Source organism: Hemicordylus capensis, chromosome 2, assembly GCF_027244095.1.
Source record: "Hemicordylus capensis ecotype Gifberg chromosome 2, rHemCap1.1.pri, whole genome shotgun sequence".
In the NCBI taxonomy this organism is placed as follows: domain Eukaryota; kingdom Metazoa; phylum Chordata; class Lepidosauria; order Squamata; family Cordylidae; genus Hemicordylus; species Hemicordylus capensis.
Genome location: NC_069658.1, coordinates 419,156,940 through 419,177,809, shown reverse-complemented (window position 1 = coordinate 419,177,809; position 20,870 = coordinate 419,156,940). Strand labels below are relative to the sequence as shown.

At 43.0% G+C, this 20,870-nt stretch overlaps 1 protein-coding gene across 12 annotated transcripts in view; it reads left to right on the top strand.

Moving 5' to 3' along the window:
* STXBP4 (syntaxin binding protein 4) overlaps window positions 1-20,870 on the top strand; it is a 219,686-nt gene that overhangs the window by 161,381 nt on the left and 37,435 nt on the right. For all 12 annotated transcript variants that reach the window (XM_053288566.1, XM_053288560.1, XM_053288570.1 and 9 more), the window contains one exon: window positions 14,883-14,940. In XM_053288566.1, coding sequence (XP_053144541.1) covers window positions 14,883-14,940 — 58 coding nt within the window. The remainder of the gene's footprint in view (window positions 1-14,882; window positions 14,941-20,870) is intronic.

Sequence of the window (20,870 nt, the reverse complement as noted above, 5' to 3'; positions counted from 1 at the left end):
AACCATGCTCAGTGGCAATCCAGGGAGAGAAGCTCCAAACACTGAGCTTGCATGTTACATTTCATTGGGCCTCCAGACATACAAAGAAAGTGCAGAATCAGGAGTATACTTCATTCTTTGTCCCATCCCTTTTCCTTTATTTATTTATTTATTTGATTTATATACCGCCCTTCCAAAATGGCTCAGTATGTCATACTTGCTAGAGTATGTCATACTCAGTATGTCATACTTGCTAGAACCTGTTCTCTTAGCCTAAAGTGAGTTTTCAAACTGGAATTGCAACTGTTGCATAGCAAAAAAACAGCCGCCGCCATATATTTGATTTTAGAAGAAAGTTAAACAATGCCCAATAATTTTTTTGATTGAGATACTGTTGTGCCACTTAAAACTGTTGAAAAGTATCCATTAGCAGTAGCTGTGTAATGATTGTTGCAATAAGGGTTAGAATTCAGAGGAATTCCTTTAGTTCTAGGAAAAGATAAACCACAAACAGAATTCTAATCAGAGATTGAAAAGCCCTATTCAGACATTGTGTTTAGGTGTCTGTACACATGTACGTGCTCCTGTGTGAATAACTGTACATGCATTGACTTGGAAAATGAACCAGGGTACAGGTCCCTCAAATATAGGGTAGAAACAGAAAGTGTACTGCTGTCTTGCATTGAACACATCATGTGAATTATTGTGTGTGCATACAGGTCAGTACATGCATTGAGCGTAATGTGTGAATAGACCTAAATTCATCATGGGAATTGCAGGTGTGGTGTGTATTCCATCCCATGAAAGCAGAAGCCCCAGTCACACAACAAATGTGTGTGGGATCTGTGAGCCAAGGGAGTGAAATTGCAGCTACACTCTGTGTATTGATCAAAATATCTGCACAGAGCCTACACCTCTACAAGCTGCACATGTGTAGAGTCTTGTTGGTGCAATGTGTACCTTGCATATTGCTTGTATGCAGGTCATCTGTTCACATGCAGAGGTCAGGGGTGGAGCCATTCCATCCCCCTTAAAATAGTAATTTTGCATTTTTTGTGTGAATAGAGCTTTATTTTCTAATTCATTTATGATTTTACTTAATGAGCAAAGCAGTTGTGGCAGGGATATTAGGTTGATCTTTTGATTAGAACTGCTGAATAGTTTCCATATCTGCTACTTTAGGTTCTCAAAAATACATAGGAAGACCTGTTTCAAGTGCCATGCTGTACAAAAACACAGTTGATGTAATAGGTGAACTTTGGGGTCTTTCTCAGAACCAACAGAAGGATCTTGGACTGATGGATGGAAAATAAACAGAGCACTGATTTCTTAAGCAAGATGTACCGAAACTCACATCTATAGATGCAATTCTGACTTCTGAATTCTGCTCCTGACCTGATTTATGTGGGAACTGACTGGTAATGATTCAAATGGGGGGAAGATCCTCCGTACATGCTCAGAGAGATTCAGCGTGTTCTGGGATGAGACCTGTCATAAAGAATACATGTACTGGGACTTTTACACACAGTAGGCTCTACCGCAGGTTTTCTGGGAGGCTTTACTGTGAACTTAAAGTTGTCCAAAAAACCCTCCCGGATAACTCGCAGGGACTTCTGGGTAAATCTAGCCATGTGAATGCACATGTGAATGCACCCCCTCCATTCTGGAGGAGATGCGAGTTAAAGGGCTTTAAAAGCCCCGTGTGTAAAACTTCCTGATGCTGAGTTCTGACTCAAACTCCGGATTGTCCTTTAAAAAAATATATATATATATTAAATCCAAGAAAACCAGATAGAGAGGGCTCAGCAAAGAGCTATGATTCTTCCACCTTCAGTGCCAGTTGTGTTAACTACACAAAGAGTTCTGTAGTTTATATGTTACTCACTTGTGTTATGGCACAGAAGGAGTGAGAGTCTTGGCATCTGAGGACCTTGGTGGTGGCCCTCAGTGATCACTACACAGAATAGGTGGAAGTGGGCAGAGAACTGGGAGGCAGACACCACCAGGGAATCCCACTTGCAGATACCACTGCTGTAATCCGCATTCTGTTTTCTTCCCCTGAATGTGCAGTCAGAATGCCTTGTGAGACTTAGCTTTAAGTATGTTGTACAAGCTCTGTTTATTTCAGCTAGTTGAGTACAGCAGTTACTCATGTTTGACTGCTACCAGCAAAGCAAGCCAAGGTGTTTTATTGTATTCTTTGGTGCTCTCTGCTCATTTCCTCCAGTGTTAAACTTCTGCTTCAACTAAAAATTAATCTCAGTTGGGTTTTTCCATTCTTGATACTAATAATTGTCCAGATCCATGAAGGTTGCTCTGATTTTAAACAGTGAAAAGCTTCTGTTTGAAAGAGGAAAAACTGCCTTCTTATCCAATAGTTTTGATGATAATTATGATGAATTTCTAGAGATTACAGACAGCTCTTGAAAGAGAAATGTGTCATCTTTTAATTTTCATCACTGTCAGTTGAAGGGACAATATTTATATGTATTTAGAAATATTTCTTAGCCCAATTTCTACATTTGTAATAGGAATTATAATACTTCCTTGGGTTGTGAGGATAGTGACATGTCCGAGATTAATTTAAAGGGGATTTGTTGCTAATGTGCATACATACTTTCCCCCCCTGAGCTAAATATGGCTTAGGGATGCACAAAGTCACAACAACAACTATTTATATACCACTTTTCAACAAAAGTTTCCAAAACAGTTTACATAGAGAATAATAAGTCAAAACATTAGTGAGCATAAGGCCCTCCTTAACAATTGGTTGTTACCCTCAAGCACAAGGTCTGCATCTTGCCCCAACATGATGCTTTACAAAACCAGACTTGATTTGCTTGAGGACCCCATTTGTGAAGCACCATCTCATCTAAGCCCGCAACAACAACAAACAAGAAGATCCAGCGCTTAGAGTGGAATTTGTTGTATAGACCAAAAGAATGGAATGTCCCTGTAGCAGAGCCTTATTACAGAGAAACTACATATTTATTTATGAGGAGATTGCTGAAGACAGCTGAGAGGCACGCTCGCACGCTGAAGACATGCATTTTGTTCCTAAAACTCATGTCTCCAAATCTTCTTGAATCTTATCCTGATGAGTAATTCTTAGTCAGAAGTACCAGTATCCAACCACAAAGTGTGCAGTTCCTCTAGAAAGTTTCCGCTTGTTTGGGGAATTGAGAAAAATGAGGGCCAGCTGACCCAAACATTTTTTAATATGAGGTGGGAAGCTGTGTGGAAGGCTAACCCTACATGCTCCTCTCTAGCTAAATCTCAGAATCCAGCTACTAATAACAAATAAGTAATAATAACAAATGAACTTTTAAAATGAATGTAATATAGAGGGGAGACATGAAGCAGCCTGTGGCTGTGATAGTGGCAGCCCCAACCAAAAAGGTGTGTTTCCTATTTCCTGAAGTTTTTTTTTTTAAAAAAAAAGTTGAGCATTTACAGATCTTCTTTGGGAGGGAGTCCCAGAGGACTGGCTGCAAAGGGGAAGACCTTGTTCTTTATGTCCATCAAGGTCACTTTATTTGATTTGGTTTGGTTTCTATACCGCCCTTCCAAAATGGCTCAGCGCGGTTTACATTAAAACAAAACAATTAAAATCAATTAAAAATTAAAAACAGAGGCTTTAGAACACCATTAAAAAAACACGGTTAAAACATTCAAAACAGATTAAAAACCCTGAAAACCCAGGTTACAACATTAAAACCCATTACAACAATTTAAAAACCTGGAAGGCCAGGCCATACAGATAGGTTTTCAGGGCTCTCTTGAAGGCCAGTAAAAAGTTCAGAATACGGATTTCTGCAGGGAGTGCATTCCACAGTCCAGGAGCAGCTACAGAAGAAGGCCTGCCTCTGAGTTTCCACCAGACACTCCGGTGGTAGCTGGAGACGGACCTCCTCAGATGACCTTAACATGCGGCAAAGATTATGCAGAAGAAGGCGCTCTCTAAGGTAACCTGTCATTCAGCGCTTTAAAGGTAATAACCAGCACTTTCTATTTTGCCTGGAAACATATATCAGCAGCCAGTGCAACTGTTTCAAAATAGGCATAATATGGTCTCTCCAGATTGCCCCAGAGACCAATCTGGCTGCCACATTTCGAACTAACTGAAGTTTCTGAACTATGTATAAAGGCAGCCCCACGTAGAGCGCATTGCAATAATCAAGCCTGGAGGTTACCAGCTGGTATGCCACTGTCTTGAAGTTGTCCTCTTCTAGGAATGGACGCAGCTGTCGAATCAGCTGAAGCTGATAGAAAGCACTCCTAGCCATAGCCTCCACCTGAGATATCTGGCTGAAGCCTGGGTCCAGGAGTACTCATAAGCTGCATACCTTCTCCTTCCAGGGGAGTGTAACCCCATCCAGCACAGAAAGATCTGACTCATCCCTCAGATTCTGAACCCCTACAATAAGCTTGCTTGGATTCAGTTTTAATTTGTTATCCCTCATCCAGCCCATTACTGCCTGTAGGCAGGCATTTAGGAATGAGCAGCATTTCCTGATGATACAGATGAAAAGGAGAAGTAGATTTGGGTGTCATCAGCATGCTGATAACACCCAGCACCAAACCTCCTGATGACCTCACCCAGCGGGTTCATGTAGATATTAAAAAGCATTGGTGACAAAATGGAGCCCTGAGGGCTCCATATCTATTATTTGCTCAGAATAGAAATTCTGTGCCTCCATGGCCAGTCTTAGTGTATCCAATCTCAGTCACCCCTGCTAACCGAGCAGAGAGACACCTTTTAAAGTGATGATTCTCTTATATTTAGCAGGGGGAGAGCAACTAGCCCTATCCCGCCCCAGCACAGCATTCCTCCAGTGGCTGTTGCTGGTGTCTACCTTATATTTCTTTTTAGATTGTGAGCCCTTTGGGGCCCGAGAGCCATCTTATCTATATATGTAATTCTCTTATGGCCAACTGAGTAGGGAACTTATTTATGCATTTTTCTATGGAAACCTCGTTTCTATGTGAACTTTGGTTGAAGAGCAGTATATAAATATCCTTAGGAGTAGTATGAGGGGACTCATCGCAGGAGAGACACTTCCTCAGGACTGCTCAAGCAGCAATCATGAGGAACATTTTGTGCAAAAACAAAAGCAGAGCTAATAGATGTCTGCAAAATAAATCAATGATTTGAAATGAGGCTGGGTTTAAATTATTTGGTGAGAATCTCAGAAGGAACAGGTCAGAATGTCTTCTGTGAAATAATGGCTGCCTCACTTTGTGAGAAGTGTGGAAGAGGATTCTTGGTCATCACCAGCACCTTTGGTAATTTTCAGACAGGGTTGTTAGTAAGTTGGCCTAAAGACACTTACTTAAAGTTCAGTGCTGCAGAGGTTTTCTGGGCACATACAAAGAACCAAAATAAATCATCAACCTCACTGCAATATGATTAAACATTATTATTCTGTACACTGCATGCCTTGATGGTTTCCTTCTGGTATGGAATACGAATCTGTAAATAAGTAAAAAATAATAAAATAAATCAAAATTTCAAGGCAGATGTTAGTAGTGATCCATACTTGATCCTACTGAAGCTGGAACATTTGGTGTGGCAACAACACAGGGCAGAAGCACATATTGCAAAAAGCTGAGGCTGCTAGTGCTCTTGGTTTCTTCCTCCTTTATTGATCATAATATTATACCACCTGATGTGTAAATCTCTAGGCAGTGTACATTAATCCCAACATTAAAAATCACAGGTAAAATACATAAAACATGATAAAAACAATATAAAACATATTATTATTTTTTCTAATTAAAAGCTTGCGAGAACAGGAAAGTCTTGAGGGTCTTCCTGAAAACAAACAGAGAAAGAGATGCTCTTATTTCAGCAGGGAGCATGTTCCAAAGCCCCGGGGCAGCCACAGAGAAAGCCCAGTCCTGAGTTGCCACCAGACGAGCTGGTGGCAACTGTAACCTGACATCTCCAGAAGATCTTAAAAGGTGGCAGGGTTCATGACAAAGGAGGTGCTCTCTCAAATAGCTGGGTCCCAAGCCTTTCTTCCCAGGATGGTGTAGAAGAACATAACACAAGACATGACATCAATGTGCTATACCTTTTCCTGCCTCCCCCCTCCCATGGAATTGGCTTCTGTGAGCAAGGAAATGCACACTGTGGTGATGTCATAGCACAGGACCAATCACAAGGAGGGAAGGAAGAATAGGTGCCAGCTCAATGTTTCTTGGAAAATCTACTTCTGCCCTGAGTTGGCTTTACCAAACCATCCGTAGAGGAGGCTCAGCTTTGCAATTAGTTGCTCAAGGTTGTCCCTCCTGCTCTGCTTGCCCTTGGCATTCCTCATTTGTGTATCTCCTGCTGGTTCCTAGTAGCTGGTCCACTAGTAACAATACCATCATCTAGACTGTAAACCCTTCAGGCAGGGATTTGTCCTCTTAAGTCTTTGTAAAGTCGCATATACGTTCCTGGAGCTGTATCGGTAAACTGTGATTTGTGTGCCTCTGAGGATACTTGAGGGCTTTTCTGGAGGTAGCTTGTAGTTCTCTGTAGGCCAGACTCTATCTGTACCAGACTTCTCTTTTGAGAGAGGAGAGCTAGTCTTGTGGTAGGAAGAATGAATTGTCCACTCTGCTAAGCAGGGTCTGCCCTGTTTTGCATTAAAATAGGAGACTACATGTGTGGGAACTTAAGATATTCCCCTTAGAGGATGGGGCTGCTCTGGGAAGAGCACCTGCATGCAGAAGGTTCCAAGTTCCCTCCCTTGCATCTCCAAGATAGGGCTGAGAGGGACTTCTGCCTGCAACCTTGGAGAAGCCGCTGCCAGTCTGGGTAGACAATACTGAGCTAGATGGACCAATGGTCTGACTCTGTATGTGGCAGCTTCCTATGTTCCTATGACTGCTGCTTAACTGTGGAGGTGCATGAAGCAGTTTTGCTTATTTTAGTTGAGGGTACTTGCAGTTGTCGGAGGTCTCAGGACAGGTATGCACTCATCAAAGTTTGGAAAGCATTGTTCTCTATCAACAAATAACTTTTCCAGGATCATTAACAGAGATGGAGTCATCTGTGCAGCCCTCATAGTGCTGCCCTACAGTGTAGCACGGCGGGGGGGGGGGCTGCAGGCACAGTCTGCATTTCCCCCGTAGCCCTAATTTGCACAGAGCAATCACTTCGATCTGCAAGTGGGAGCCTGCATGTTTATATCCCACCCTCTTGGTGTAAAAGGAAAAGGAAAGGAAAGGTTGTGCCGTCAAGTCAGTGTTGACTCCTAGCGACCACAGAGCCGTGTGGTAGAATGCAGGAGTGGTTTACTACTGCCATCTCCCGCACAGTTTGAGATGATGCTTTTCACAACCTTCCTATATTGCTGCTGCCCAATATAGGAGTCTCCCATATTCTGGGAAACACACCAGCGGGGATTCGAACCAACAGCCTGCTGTTCTCTAGGCAGGTTGTTTCCCCGCAGCTCCATTAGGTGGCTGTGTAAAAAAACCCTCATAACTGAGGAAAATCCAAAGCTGGTCTTTTCCCATGTGCTAGTTATCCTCACAGGGAAGCTTTTTCTAAATGTAGGGTTTAAATATACCCTACATTTAAAAAAAGGCTTCCCTGTATGAGGATAACTAGCACAAGGAACAAGACCAGCTTTGGATTTTTAAACATACCCACCTTAAGTGGCGTAGTGGGGAAATGTTTGACTAACAAGCAGAAGGTTGCCGGTTTGAATCCCCGCTGGTATGTTTCCCAGACTAGGGGAAACACCTATATCGGGCAGCAGTGATATAGGAAGATACTGAAAGGCATCATCTCATACTGTGTGGGAGATGGCAATGGTAAACCCCTCCTGTATTCTACCAAAGACAACCACAGGGCTCTGTGGGCGCCAGGAGTCAAAATTGACTTGACGGCACACTTTACCTTTACTTTAAACACACCAGCTCTTACCCACAATCTGGATAGTACTGTCCAACAGAACCAAGGTTGTGCCACACAATCCTTTTCCAAAAGAGTGTTTGGCCTAATTTAATCGATGTTGTCCACAGCTGCACAACTTTGGCTGTCCTACGTTGTTTTAATTGTGTTTTAATAGTTTTAACTTTTTAAATTTTAATTGTTGAAATGTGTCCATCTTTTTATTGGTTGTTTTTATTGTTTTGTAAACCACCCAGAGAACTTGTGTTTTGGGCGGTATAGAAATATGTTAAATAAATAAATAAATAAAATACAGACGTTGGCCTATAACTCCCATTATCCCTCACTCTTGCTCACTGTGGCTGGGCTGATGGGGGTTGTAGTCTAAAAACCAGCTGGAGGGCTGAAGTTGCGCAGGGCTGCTGTTGTCCATTGGTTTCTGATTCTTTCCCTTCTTTCCCTTCGGCTATTTTGTTTTATTGCTATTCTAAACTGATTGTTTTTTAAAGTTTCTTATTGTGAACCACTGTGAGAATTTTTCAACAGAAAGGCAAGATGTACGTGCTTTAGTAAATAAAGCTAATTGAGTGTTGTCTACTCAGACTGACTGCAGCTCACATGGTTTTGGGTAGAGGATGTCTCCCAATCCTGCTATTGCAAAGCAGGTGCTCTACCACTGAGCCATGTTCTGTTTAGGATAAAGTGGGCTATACATCTAAATAAATAATGTTTACAAAGGAATTGCCTGTTTTCATTTTAATTATTAGCTTCAGTAAAAAATTCTGTAATTCTATCAAGTTAAAAATACAGGCCCCTCTCCCATTAATTCAAGTCTAACAACCATAATCTGCATATATACGGTGCCATAATGTTACAAAAGTATGTTTGACATATTGCTTATATTCCAGGTAAAGCCGGGGGGCAGGTGGGGGGACTGCAAAGGGCAAATGTTTGAGAGTTTAACATGAATGTAGCTATAATTTTAAGCATACATTATAAGAATGCTGAAGATTCTCTTATCCCCAAAAATTCATTTTCTTGGTGTCATGGTCTGACCCACTTTGTTAGAGAGGAACACAACAGAGCAAGTCAATAAATAGCCAAGAGCAATTGAATCAATAGTGAGAAGCCAGGAAGGAACAAATGGATTACTTTCCAGCATGCAACTTGTACTTGTAGAAATGATCTGCAGAAAACAGAGTTGGAGTCAACTGGATAAATTGAATGAAAATGGAGGGTTCCTAGTCACAGTTCTTCCATTTGGGTGTCAAATGAGAAATGTATTCCAGAATTACACAGCTGGAAAAATGAAATGCAAACTCTTCTTCCTGGAGTGGAAAAGTGCCATCTGCTGTGTAAACACTTCAGTGCAAAGACAGTCAGATTAGGCAAGGAGCAGTGAATTATAAAGTATCAAATGTCTACGGTTTTTCTTTTTTTACCTCTCTGCTTTGTGGATATTATTTCAGCATGGACAGAGAGATACAGCCCAAGAGCTGATACCTTTCATATTTCCATGGAGAGAAAGCAAACAGAGAATCAGTCCAACTCCATTGGACCAACTGCTTCCATGCAATTATGCTGTTGTCAGTTTTCATTAACTCAGGCTCTTGAACATGAGAGGCTGGATCTCTTTGGGGCAGGTTGCTTGCTTTTCTATCATTCCAGCTGTGTAGGATAAACTTGCTAGTAATGCTGAAGTAAGGACTTCCCATGCAGCGCCAGCTTGATGCCTGTCATCCTTGGAGGCAAATCCGTGTGCTGCCCTGCCCAGTCCTCCCTGGGCTGAAGGATGGTGGATAGGTTGCCTCTGAGAGGGGCAGGGGCCACTGACTGGGTGACAGTGAAGTTTGCTTTTTTTTTTTACCTCTGCGGGCATTTGCTCTTTTAACCTTATTATTCTGTAGTGGTTAGTATTTGTTCAACTATTTTGTACGCTGCCCCGACAAGGGAAATATACAAGTAAATAAAATAAATGAGAATGAATACCTTTTTGCATGTACCAAGATGAAATTGGTAGATTTACTAATGGGTGTCTTCCTCTTAAGTCCATGGCTTTCAAACATTTATACCTTCAGGAAACACGTTCACATCGACTTAACTGAGCATTTGCCATGGAAGCCCTGTGTCTTGAAGAGGATGTTGAGGCATTTGTGGGACACACACTCAGCCCTCATGGGGGCACGGGTCAGCAGGCCTCATTATGGCCCTAAGTGAACTAAGAGGTCCACCCTAGAACTCTCCTTGGTGGCCACACACGGCAAGGGAAGGTTGCTAGTGGTGAAGCTGTCTCCCTAGCCTGCTACTTCTGGTCTTCCTGTTAAGGAACTCATCATAAACTTCTGAGGAACTGCAGGGCTCCTTAAATCAGTTTGAAAACCACAGTTCTCACTGGCTAGAGATAATTTATGAGATGTATGCAAGAGTCTGGCAGGAAGCTACTACAGCTTTCCTCTAATGTAACATAGGCACAGAGAGAATCTGTCCATGGGGGAGAGGTTAATTGTGTTGTCATTGTGATGTCCCCACAAGTATTCTGAGTACAAAGACCTTGGCCGAAGAAGAAGAAGAAGAAGAAGAAGAATTTGTTTGTAACCCGGTTGTAGAGTCACAGGAGGACAATTGGTAGGTCCATCGGGTTGAAGATGGACTGGCAAAGCTTATAATAGAGGGGATAAGATCACCAGTACCTGGGCTTGATGCAGTAAGAGAATGGCTTGATCTATCATATTTTGACTCAATGCTTGATAAGTCTCAGATCACTTTTGTAGATTGCTTCACCTGAAGAATACTATATTCTAAGTGATATGAAATCACTGTCTGCAGTGTTTGATGTGCAGTACCAGTGAGGAAATGCTTGACTAACAAGCAGAAGGTTGCCAGTTCAAATCCCCGCTGGTACTATATCGGGCAGCAGCGATATGGGAAGATGTTGAGAGGCATCAGCTCATACTGCATGGGAGGAGACAATGGTAATCCCCTCCTGTATTCTACCAAAGAAAACTACAAGGCTGTGTGGGTGCCAGGAGTCAAAATAGACTTGACGGCACACTTTACCTCTTTCAAACATGCAAACCGCCCCTTTATGTTGCAGTCATCAAGTGATGAACATGCAGGGTGAAGGATGGGCAATAAGGCAACAAGGACAGCAATGCAGTAACATAACTAGTGATAGCACTGAGTTATGGATTTCTGGCTTGGAAATTCAAAACTTGCAGCTCATTATGCTCACCTCAAATATAAGGCAAGCATTACAAAACCATAATTTTGTAAGGTAATTTTGTAAAACCACAAGGAGCCAGCATGGTGTAGTGGTTAGAGTGCTGGACTAGGACCGGGGAGACCCGAGTTCAAATCCCCATTCAGCCATAATACTAGCTGGGTGACTCTGGGCCAGTCACTTCTCTCTCAGCCTAACCTACTTCACAGGGTTGTTGTGAGGAGAAACTCAAGTATGTAGTACACCACTCTGGGCTCCTTGGAGGAAGAGCGGGATATAAATGTAAAAAATAAAATAAATAAATAATTTCTTTTCCGGCTTGGAATATAAAATTTTTCTCCCAGTTCATCAGTGTTCTGTGCAAATTGCCATTGCATTGAACACTGCATTGCATTGTACATATAATATTATGTCAGTGTACAACTCTCCAAAAGAAACAAGATTTCTCCAATAGTTCTATAAAAACACTTGTAATTGGTGGTCCATTTTCAAATCAAACTGAAGAGAGTTCACCCATTAAATTTAACTAAGATTTAATGATAAGCATCCTTGCAATATTTGTTTGTTTGTTTGCATATAGATACCGCCTCATACAAATGTCTCATGGTGGTTTACAAATAAACCATAAAACCAGAATTAAAACCAACATTAAAACAATTAAAAATTTTAAAAAAACAGGTAAAAACAACCAATTAAACAGCAGTAGCAGTAACTATAAAAAAATCCAACTTACAGCTCATTCAAGGCTTATGAAACAAATGTGTCTTGAGTGCTCTTTTAAAACTTGCTAGAGATGGTGAAGCTCTTACAGCAACAGAGAGTTCGTTCCAGAGCCTTGGGGCAGCTAAAGAAAAGGTCCGACCCTGAGTTGCCACCAGACAACCTGGGGGAAGCTGTAGGTGGACCTCTCCTAAAGATCTTAATAAGCAGTGGAGGTCCTGAAGCAGAAGATGCTCTCTTAAATACCTGGGGCCCAAGCTGTTTAAGACTTTATAGGTAATCACCAGCACTTTATATTTTGCCTGGAAACATATGGGCAGCCAGTAATGTTTTTAAGATAGGAGTAATGTGGTCTCTTCGGGTTGCCCCAGAGACCAGCCTAGCTGCTTCATTTTGGACCAACTGCAGTTTCCGGACTACATACAAAGGCATACAAATAACGAACTTGATAAGGTTGCTTAATGGATATCCAAATGGGTTTGTAATGTACACACAACATAATGATACTGATATTTTAACTTCTGTTAATATGACATTAAATTGCATTGTATTGCATTACTTTTAGATTGTGAGCCCTTTGGGGACAGGGATCCATCTTATTTATTTATTATTTCTCTATGTAAACCGCCCTGAGTCATTTTTGGAAGGGCGGTATTGCATTAAATTGCATTGTATTGCATCACTTTTAGATTGTGAGCCCTTTGGGGACAGGGATCCATCTTATTTATTTATTATTTCTCTATGTAAACCGCCCTGAGCCATTTTTGGAAGGGCGGTATAGAAATCGAATTATTGTTGTTGTTGTTGTAATTTCTTTTCAGTATGGAATTAGTGACTTTTCACCTACCTGCTTGAAAAAAGCCTAGATATCAGCTTGTTTGAAGATTCAGGGAGGCCAGGCAGAGTGGTAGTTCTCACTGGTCTTGTGTCTGCAGGCGTAGCCCAAGCCCTCTGCTAGCACCTGAAGTGGCGAGGTGCAGCACTGCTTCTCATCCCCTAAGAGCTCACCGCTCTTACCTGGGAGGAGGGGGGCAGTGGCAATGGTTGGCACACCTTGCCACGGGGGGGGGGGAGAGCAACAGGCAGGCGGGCAGGGATGGTGGGAAGAGAAGAGACAGCAGGCAGGCAGGTGGGGTGATGTCCATATGGATGTAGTGGCAGCACCCATTGTCCAGTCTCCATTCCCTCCACCTGAAGGCATTACCTCCCCTCCCACACAGAAGGGTTGGCCCTACTGCCACCCAGCGCAATAAAGCACAGTGAGCCCCTCTGAATAGCGCCAGCAAGGGAGGAATTTCCATAGTAGTGCCTGTAAAGGTTTGCAGCCATTCTTAACTTGTCTCAGATTGTACCAATCATTCCCACTCTCTGTGCCAGATCTGGGGGCGGTAGCACAGAAGTGGGAAACTTTCCTGAGCATATCCATGACTGATGACGGCATTCTTTTGGTAGGAGCAGAGCCTAATGGGCCTAAGCTTTGTCTTGCTTGTTCTTGGCATTTATCTTTTCCACTGGCAAGTCCTGAGGTCGAGTCCTCTGTTCCCTGCCTCTTGTTTTGTCATGTCAGTGGGCACATTCCTTGCACAAAGGAAGTGAAAATACACAGGGATGGTTTCCTTAACCATGATTTGCATCTCCTTTTCACTAAGCTTGAAAACACTGGCATTACCGTGACTATTTATAGCCTGCAGCAATTGCCCAGTGAAATCAAGCTCCTTTCTCCAGACAGAAATTCAATCAAGGCTGGAATAAATTACAGAGGAATTTCTTTTCAAATTGGCACTGGGGCGCAGACCTACAAATTAAGCTGTGCACTTGTAACTCTCAGCTTTGTGTGCTTCAGAAATAGTCTGCAGTGCACAAAAAGCCAACAGAGGCTTTCAGAGCCCTTTCCGAGCTGGCTAAAAGCAAAGCAAAAGGAAAAGAGCATTGTTTTCCTTCAACAGACTTTGTGCAAGCTGCCAGCATCTCATCTGTAAATGTAGCACTTCACCAAATGAATGGCAGACTCAAAGTAAGTCAAGGTCTGTGTTGGAATACAGCAAGTAACACATGCAAGCTCACGAGAGCTGAAGAACGAAGCATTTTCTGACTTTCGTAGGAAATTCGCACTCGCTACAGGCGAGTGGACTAATTGGGCTTTACAGTTCTGACTCTTTGGTTTGTAAGAGTTGCATCTCTGAATCAGGACACATCCTCACACAATAAAATTAAATCAGCTTCAGACTTGCATATAAGTATGATGGCAGCAAATTGTATCTGATAAAAGAGCTAGGAATTTTAAAAGGAAAGAAAGAGAGAACAGAAAGAGGTTGTGACAGAATTCTCTAAAGTTTGGAATGGCATCAGGGAATTGTGAATAGAAATGTATTATTTCCCCTGACAAAGGGTCATCCACTGAATGTTATTAAACAGTCAGAGAAAAGGAAGTAGTTCTTTAGGAAACACAAAATTAACTTATAGACTTCACTACCACAAGATTTGGGGCAGGCTACTCAAATAGCTTTCAAAGAGGGATTGCACAAATGCATGGATGAAAGTTTATTAGCCATGACAGCAAAAAATCCTTTTCATATGAATTTGGAAGAGGTTCAATGTCCACCATATATGTCCATATTACGCATTGCTACTCATGTTCAAAACGTCTTCATTCATAATTCTGATAATGTTTTCTTCATCAGATAGGTGATTAGAAACTATCAGCATTTTTCTGGTGCTTTCAGTGATCAAAGTGTTCCACGTACATTAGTGTTTTGTAATCCTTATGGTAGATAGTTTATGGCACAGTTGAGGTTCAAACTTAAAAATCCACAATTTGACAAGATCCAAGAATGATTGCTATCATACTCGCATCTTAATAAAGTAATCATCACTGCAGACACTTTTGTAAAGCATAAAAGTAAGATTTATGGCCATAAAAACTAAAGGTGATATTTTGACAGCTCTGTTTTTGTCATGGCATGATTGAAACCCATAAATATTATTTACAGCTATGGTTTCAAATTGTAAGTGCATACTGTCTTCGGAGTACTGAGTGATTTATATATATTTTTCCTCCCCACATCCTCTTAGGTCTGCCTTATGGATGGGAAGAGGCTTTTACAGCAGATGGAATCAAATACTTCATCAAGTGAGTACTGTCTCAGTTCTCTAAAGGTAGCTAATAGCATATCTGGGAGGCAAAAGACAAAAAGGTTTATGTTGAACAAAAAAGGAACACTTGAAACCTTCCAGCCTGTCTCAAAATAAGTAGAATTATGAGACACACAATTTTAATGGATGCAAGCCCTGTGGTATTTTCACCCATCTAGAAAATGGCCCAGCTGACCCACTCTTTGAAACACTGCAGATATATGAAATTTAACTGCTTAGGTTTAAAGGTCAAACTACACATTAGCTTTAATCTGTCATTAACAGATGGGCTTAAAGCAGGAAGTACACCAGTAGTGGTCCCAAAATAGCTGTAGGAGTCCAGATGTGTGCAGGAGCATAGCACAGCTCAAAGTGTGTGTGTGTGGGGGGTGTTTAGCACTCCACATTTTTGCACTTAAAATTGACCTCTGCAGTAACTATTTGCCTCCAAAGCAGCTGTTTGTGCAAATAACAGTTTGAAGAGCAAATACCCAGTTTGGGGGAGCAATTTTTTGCATGAGAATGGCAGAGGGGGAAAGTGCAAATCACTGTGCAATATGATCCTAAACCAAGTCAACCCCACCTGTGTTTGGGGGCTTAAAAGGACCACTTTCTGCTTTAAGCTTCTCTGTTAATGACAAGTTAAAGGTAATGTGTAGTTTGATCTTTATTCACATCAACATGTCAGTTCAATCAATGACACTTCTGCTAATGCCATGTCATAATGTTAAGTTCCAATAAGCTCTTTTGGAATTCCAGATCACACCATTCAAATAGTACCTTACATATTTCCAGTGTTTCTGTAGTTATGTGTGAGGACTTTTTTTCAAAAACAAAAATGTTAATAAGGATTCAAACAACTCTCTTCTGAAAGAACAAGTGAAAGGGCTAAAGACTACATTCAAATTCATCCACAGAGTTGTGCTAGAATAAAATTGGAATCATGATGTATCAGGATTTCTGTAAGTTTTGATGTTATCATCTGCATATCCTGGTATCCCAGTCCAAGTGTAGTCTCCTTGCAACATTAGTGCCATGTCATAACTTGAGCCAGCGTGGTATAGTGGGTTAAAGTTCTGGACTAGGACCGGGGAGACCCGAGTTCAAATCCCCATTCAGCTATGATACTTGCTGGGTGACTCTGAGCCAGTCACTTCTCTCTCAGCCTAACCTACTTCACAGGGTTGTTGTGAGGGGAAACTTAAGTATGTAGTACACCGCTCTGGGCTCCTTGGAGGAAGAGCGGGATATAAAATGAAATCATCATCACCAAACTTGCAGTGTTATAGTTATCCTTTTTCAGAACTTGAGTACCACAGAAGTAACCTGGTAATGTGCATGTATGTTGAAGTGACATGTAATGTAATATGGGTTTAATTTACAAAGTTCTGTCACTCATGCACTCCAGGCTTTGTCATACATGGGTAGAGTTTGGGGAACTCAAATGACAATCAGACTCCAAAGTAACAAAATGGAGGGAAAGACAGTCTCTTGACTCTGCTGCCTCCAGTAAGGAGACATAGGTCATCAAAAGGTGAGTGATATACGCCCCCTAACTTGGGCTTCACAGCACTAGCTCTCTGCTGCAGCAGAAGAAAGCCCAATGATCAAGTGTATGGCACATTGTCAGTCCATGCCCTCTAACACCTGACTCCCAGGTGGGAGGAGGTGAGCAGCAGGACAGGAGTATGGCTCTGATTTGTTTCAGAATTTCCTACAATTCTGTAGAAATTGAATTTCCTACAATTCTGTAGGAAGAGAGGACTGCTCCCTCTCTCTCCTTCCACAACTGTACATCTTGAGCCTCCTGATTTGCCCCTATGTCTCTGAATGGTCAGCTTATATTTATTGGTTTTTGCATCCAAAGTAAACTTAACTGTAAAAAAAATCCCACTGGTGTATTTTCTGGAATACAGCCATATTTCTTTTCTGCCTCTTTTCTCCTGCACTATAAGCTTAGTTCTCTGTTAACCCCTGGCTATAAGAGAAGGTATTCATTGCTTTTCTTTTGGCTAGTGTTTTAGTTCCTCTTTGATGGATGTTGGGGGGAGAGGGGGGAGAACATTAGTATTCTGATGGGACTGGAATGTAGTGCTAGCTTTAGAATTAGAAGCCTTCACCATCTTGAAGGAGTTTATGTATATTCCAGGCTGTGCACAATAGGAGTGTGGCCATAGCTCAGCGACAGAGCGCCTACCTTGCGCTCTGGTCTAGATGGTCTAGGTTCGATCCTCAACATTTCCAGGTGGGGCTGAGAAAGACTCCTTTCTGCAACCCTGATGAGTCTCTGCCAGAGCACCTTCCTTAAGAGCCAAGGCTACAACACCTGGGACTATTTAGTTTAGGAAAAATACAACTGCGGGGAGACATGATAGAGGTCTATAAAATCATGCATGGTGTGGAGAAAGTAGAGAAAGAGAAATTCTTCTCCCTCTCCCATAACACTAGAACCAGGGGTTATCCCATGAAATTGATTGGCAGGAACTCTAGGACTAGCAAACGGAAGTACCTTTTCACACAACGCATAATCAACTTGTGGAATTCTCTGCCACAAGATATGGTGACAGCCAACAACCTGGATGGCTTTAAGAGGGGTTTGGATAACTTCATGGAGGAGAGGTCTATCAATAGCTACTAGTCTGAGGGCTATAGGCCACCTGCAGCCTCAAAGGCAGGATGCCTCTGAATCCCAGTTGCAGGGGAGTAACAGCAGGTGAAAAGGCATGCCCTCAACTCCTGCCTGTAGGCTTCCAGAGGCATCTGGTGGACCACTGTGTGAAACAGGATGCTGGCCTAGATGGGCCATGGGCCTGATCCAGCAAGGCTGATCTTATGTTCTTATGAAGGTGTGCTACAGCCACCTGAAACTAGGGCTTGAAACTCATTCCACACAGCTTGATTGTCTTCCATAGCAGGAAGACATAAATTGATAACTAAAGCATCCCTTTGTCGAGGGTAGAGTGTCCCTTTTGTGTTCAGCCAAAGGATCAAGAGATGGCAAGCTGCAAAACGGTACAAGAGATGGTTAGAGAAAAAGAGATGAGGGAAAACCAAAAGAAGAGAGAGGTTTTAGGCAGAAATGTCCCAGGACATTTTGGTGTCAGAGGCAGATAATCCAAAGGGCATGCGCATGTGATAAGAAATATAATAACATAAAACAAATAACAATTTTCAGGAGTTGACACTGACTTGACGGCACCCTTTTCTTTACTTACCCTTTCATAGTATCCCCCAAAATTACCACCACAGTCTGCCCCAGCCTGCCTAATGATAGGGTTGACCCTAGTTTAGGCACAGAACTGTGCCATCCAGACCTGCAGAGGTTAGTACAGAAGGGAGTCCCGCTTAGTCTTCTATTAGAAGTTACATGCAAACACAACTTCAAATCTCAGAACAGCAAACACTTTAGTTATACTAAAAAGGCTTTTCTGTGCATAAGAGGCCAGCTGAAAATCAGTTCGCTTGTTAGCATTTGCTTCTATAAAACCACTGGTGCCATTTCCTGCTCTTATACATATGGACACCTTTCTCTCAATCCACGAGAAGGACTCAAAAGTGGAGGAGTGGAGGAAGCCTCAAAAAAGATTACCTCCACCGCAGACGATCCTCTTGTTGCTGGCCGCCCAGACTATTGCTGGCTCCTGAGGGTCAGGGTGCCATCCTCCCTGCCCACTGGAACTCCCATAATGCACCGCGCAAGTGTGTGGTGCATTATGGGGATCCTCGCTCCCCTCAGCCAGCCAGGACCCCTGCAGGCAGACAATCAGTAAAACGGGGTTAGGGGAGCGCTTGCTTGCTTGCTCTCCTAACCCCATTTAAGAGGGTGGCTCTGGAGGCGGGTTTGCCGCCAAGATGCTGCCGGGATCAGGCACGATCCCAGCGGAACACATGTGCAGGCAAAACTGGGCTGGACTGCCTTAGCCCAGTTTTGCCTGCTCGTATGAATAGTTTCTTTGTGTTTATTGTGCATCAGAGTTGGTAAAAAGGCACTTTCTGGGAGGTTGGGTCTAGTTGCTCTGTGGGTGTGTGGGTGTGCACACGCGCCTGTGTTTTGTTTGTTTTGTTAATCAGTAACAAGTCATCATTTCAAATGTGCAGGATGCTTGATTATAACAGCAAATTTATAGTATCCCAGCAAAAACATTAAGCGTTGGGGGGAGGGAGGAATATGCATGTATAAAATGTCACCCATAGTTGACAAAAGCAAGATGAACCGTGCAAACAAATGACTTCTAAAAGATCCTTCCTGCAACTTAAGGAAGAGGTGACATTGAAAAGATGTTGCAGTATCTGAAATAACAATGTCAGATTTCACAAAAGCTTGAAAGGAAATAATTCTCTGGAGAAAGATTTAATATAAATAAGTGCAGAGAATTAAGATCAGTCCCATTTCTCCATTTGTTCTTTGGACCTTCCATAATTAAAGGATTTTATTAATAAAATTTCCTTTGAACAGACCGACCCTTAAAGTATTTCACAGATGGAAACCCTCTTGAAATGAATTTTAATGGACTACAAAGAGATTTGATGGCTGCTCGAGGATCTTTGAAGTTACACATTTTCAAGTGCAATCTTTGAAAAGACCTTCGGTATGATCAGTGTACAGCAGCATCTCAAAAATAGTGATGCAGAATGCTGTTCAAACTCTGCAGAGCTCCAAATATATTCAGGGCTCTATGAGTAGGGGCACCCCATTCCCATCAATGTCAGGGAAAGTTTTAAGCAGAAATCCCTGTGGAAGAAAATACAGCAACTCCTGTTCAGCTCCATTTATACATCAGACACTCCCCCCCCCCCACCAATGAGAAGAGGGGAGCAAGAAGATTAGTGTGGCACAAAATCTACACTGACTTGGTTATTTTTCCGCTTGCATTGCGTGAAGCACATTTACCCTGCATTGTCTGCTCCTACTTCTGCTGCCATGTCTACAACAACTATTTATATACCGCTTCTCAGCCAAACTTCCCAAAGCAGTTTACATAGAGAAATAATAAATAAACTAGCTGAACCCGCACAGAGCATCTGTGTGGAAGTACACTCCCCCCACCTTCTGCCCCAGTTTCTTCTGCTTTCTCGCCACCACCGCTGCCATTATTTATCTCCCGCCTGCCTGATCGGCCACCATTATTTCTCACTTACCCGCTTCTCTCCCCCCGCCTCCTTCTGCCTCAGTCTCCTCTCCCCCCGCCCTCTTCTGCCTCAGTCTCCTCTCTTCCCTGCCACCTTCTGCCCCAGTCGCTTCTGCTTTCTCGCCACCACCGCTGCCATTATTTATCTCCCGCCTGCCTGATCGGCCACCATTATTTCTCACTTACCCGCTTCTCTCCCCCCGCCCCCTTCTGCCTCAGTCTCTTCTCCCCCCGCCCCCTTCTGCCTCAGTCTCCTCTCCCCCCCCTTCTGCCTCAGTCTCCTCTCCCCCCGCCCCCTTCTGCCTCAGTCTCCTCTCTTCCCTGCCACCTTCTGCCCCAGTCTCCTCTGCTTTCTCACCGCTGCCATTATTTGTCTCCCGTTCGCCCGCTCGACCACCATTATCTCTTGCCTGCCTGCTCCTCTCCCCCCACCCCCTTCTGCCCCAGTCTCCATTCACCCCACCCCTTCTGCCCCAGTTTCCTTGGCCCCCCGCCTTCTAGCCCATTCTTCTCTTCCTTCTCACCACCACCACCATTATATAGCTCCTGCCCGTGCCACTCTGTCTCCTCTCCCCCCTTCAGCCCCACTCTCCTCTCTCCCCTGCCCCCTTCTGCCCTAGTCTCCTCTGCTTTCTCGCCGCCACCATTATTTGTCTCCCGCCCACCTGCTCAGCCACTATTATTGCTCACCTGCCCGCTACTCTCCCCCCGCCCCCTTCTGCCCCAGTCTCCTTGGCCCCCTGCCTTCTGGCCCATTCTCCTCGGCTTTCTCGCTGCTGCCACCACCATTATTTATCTC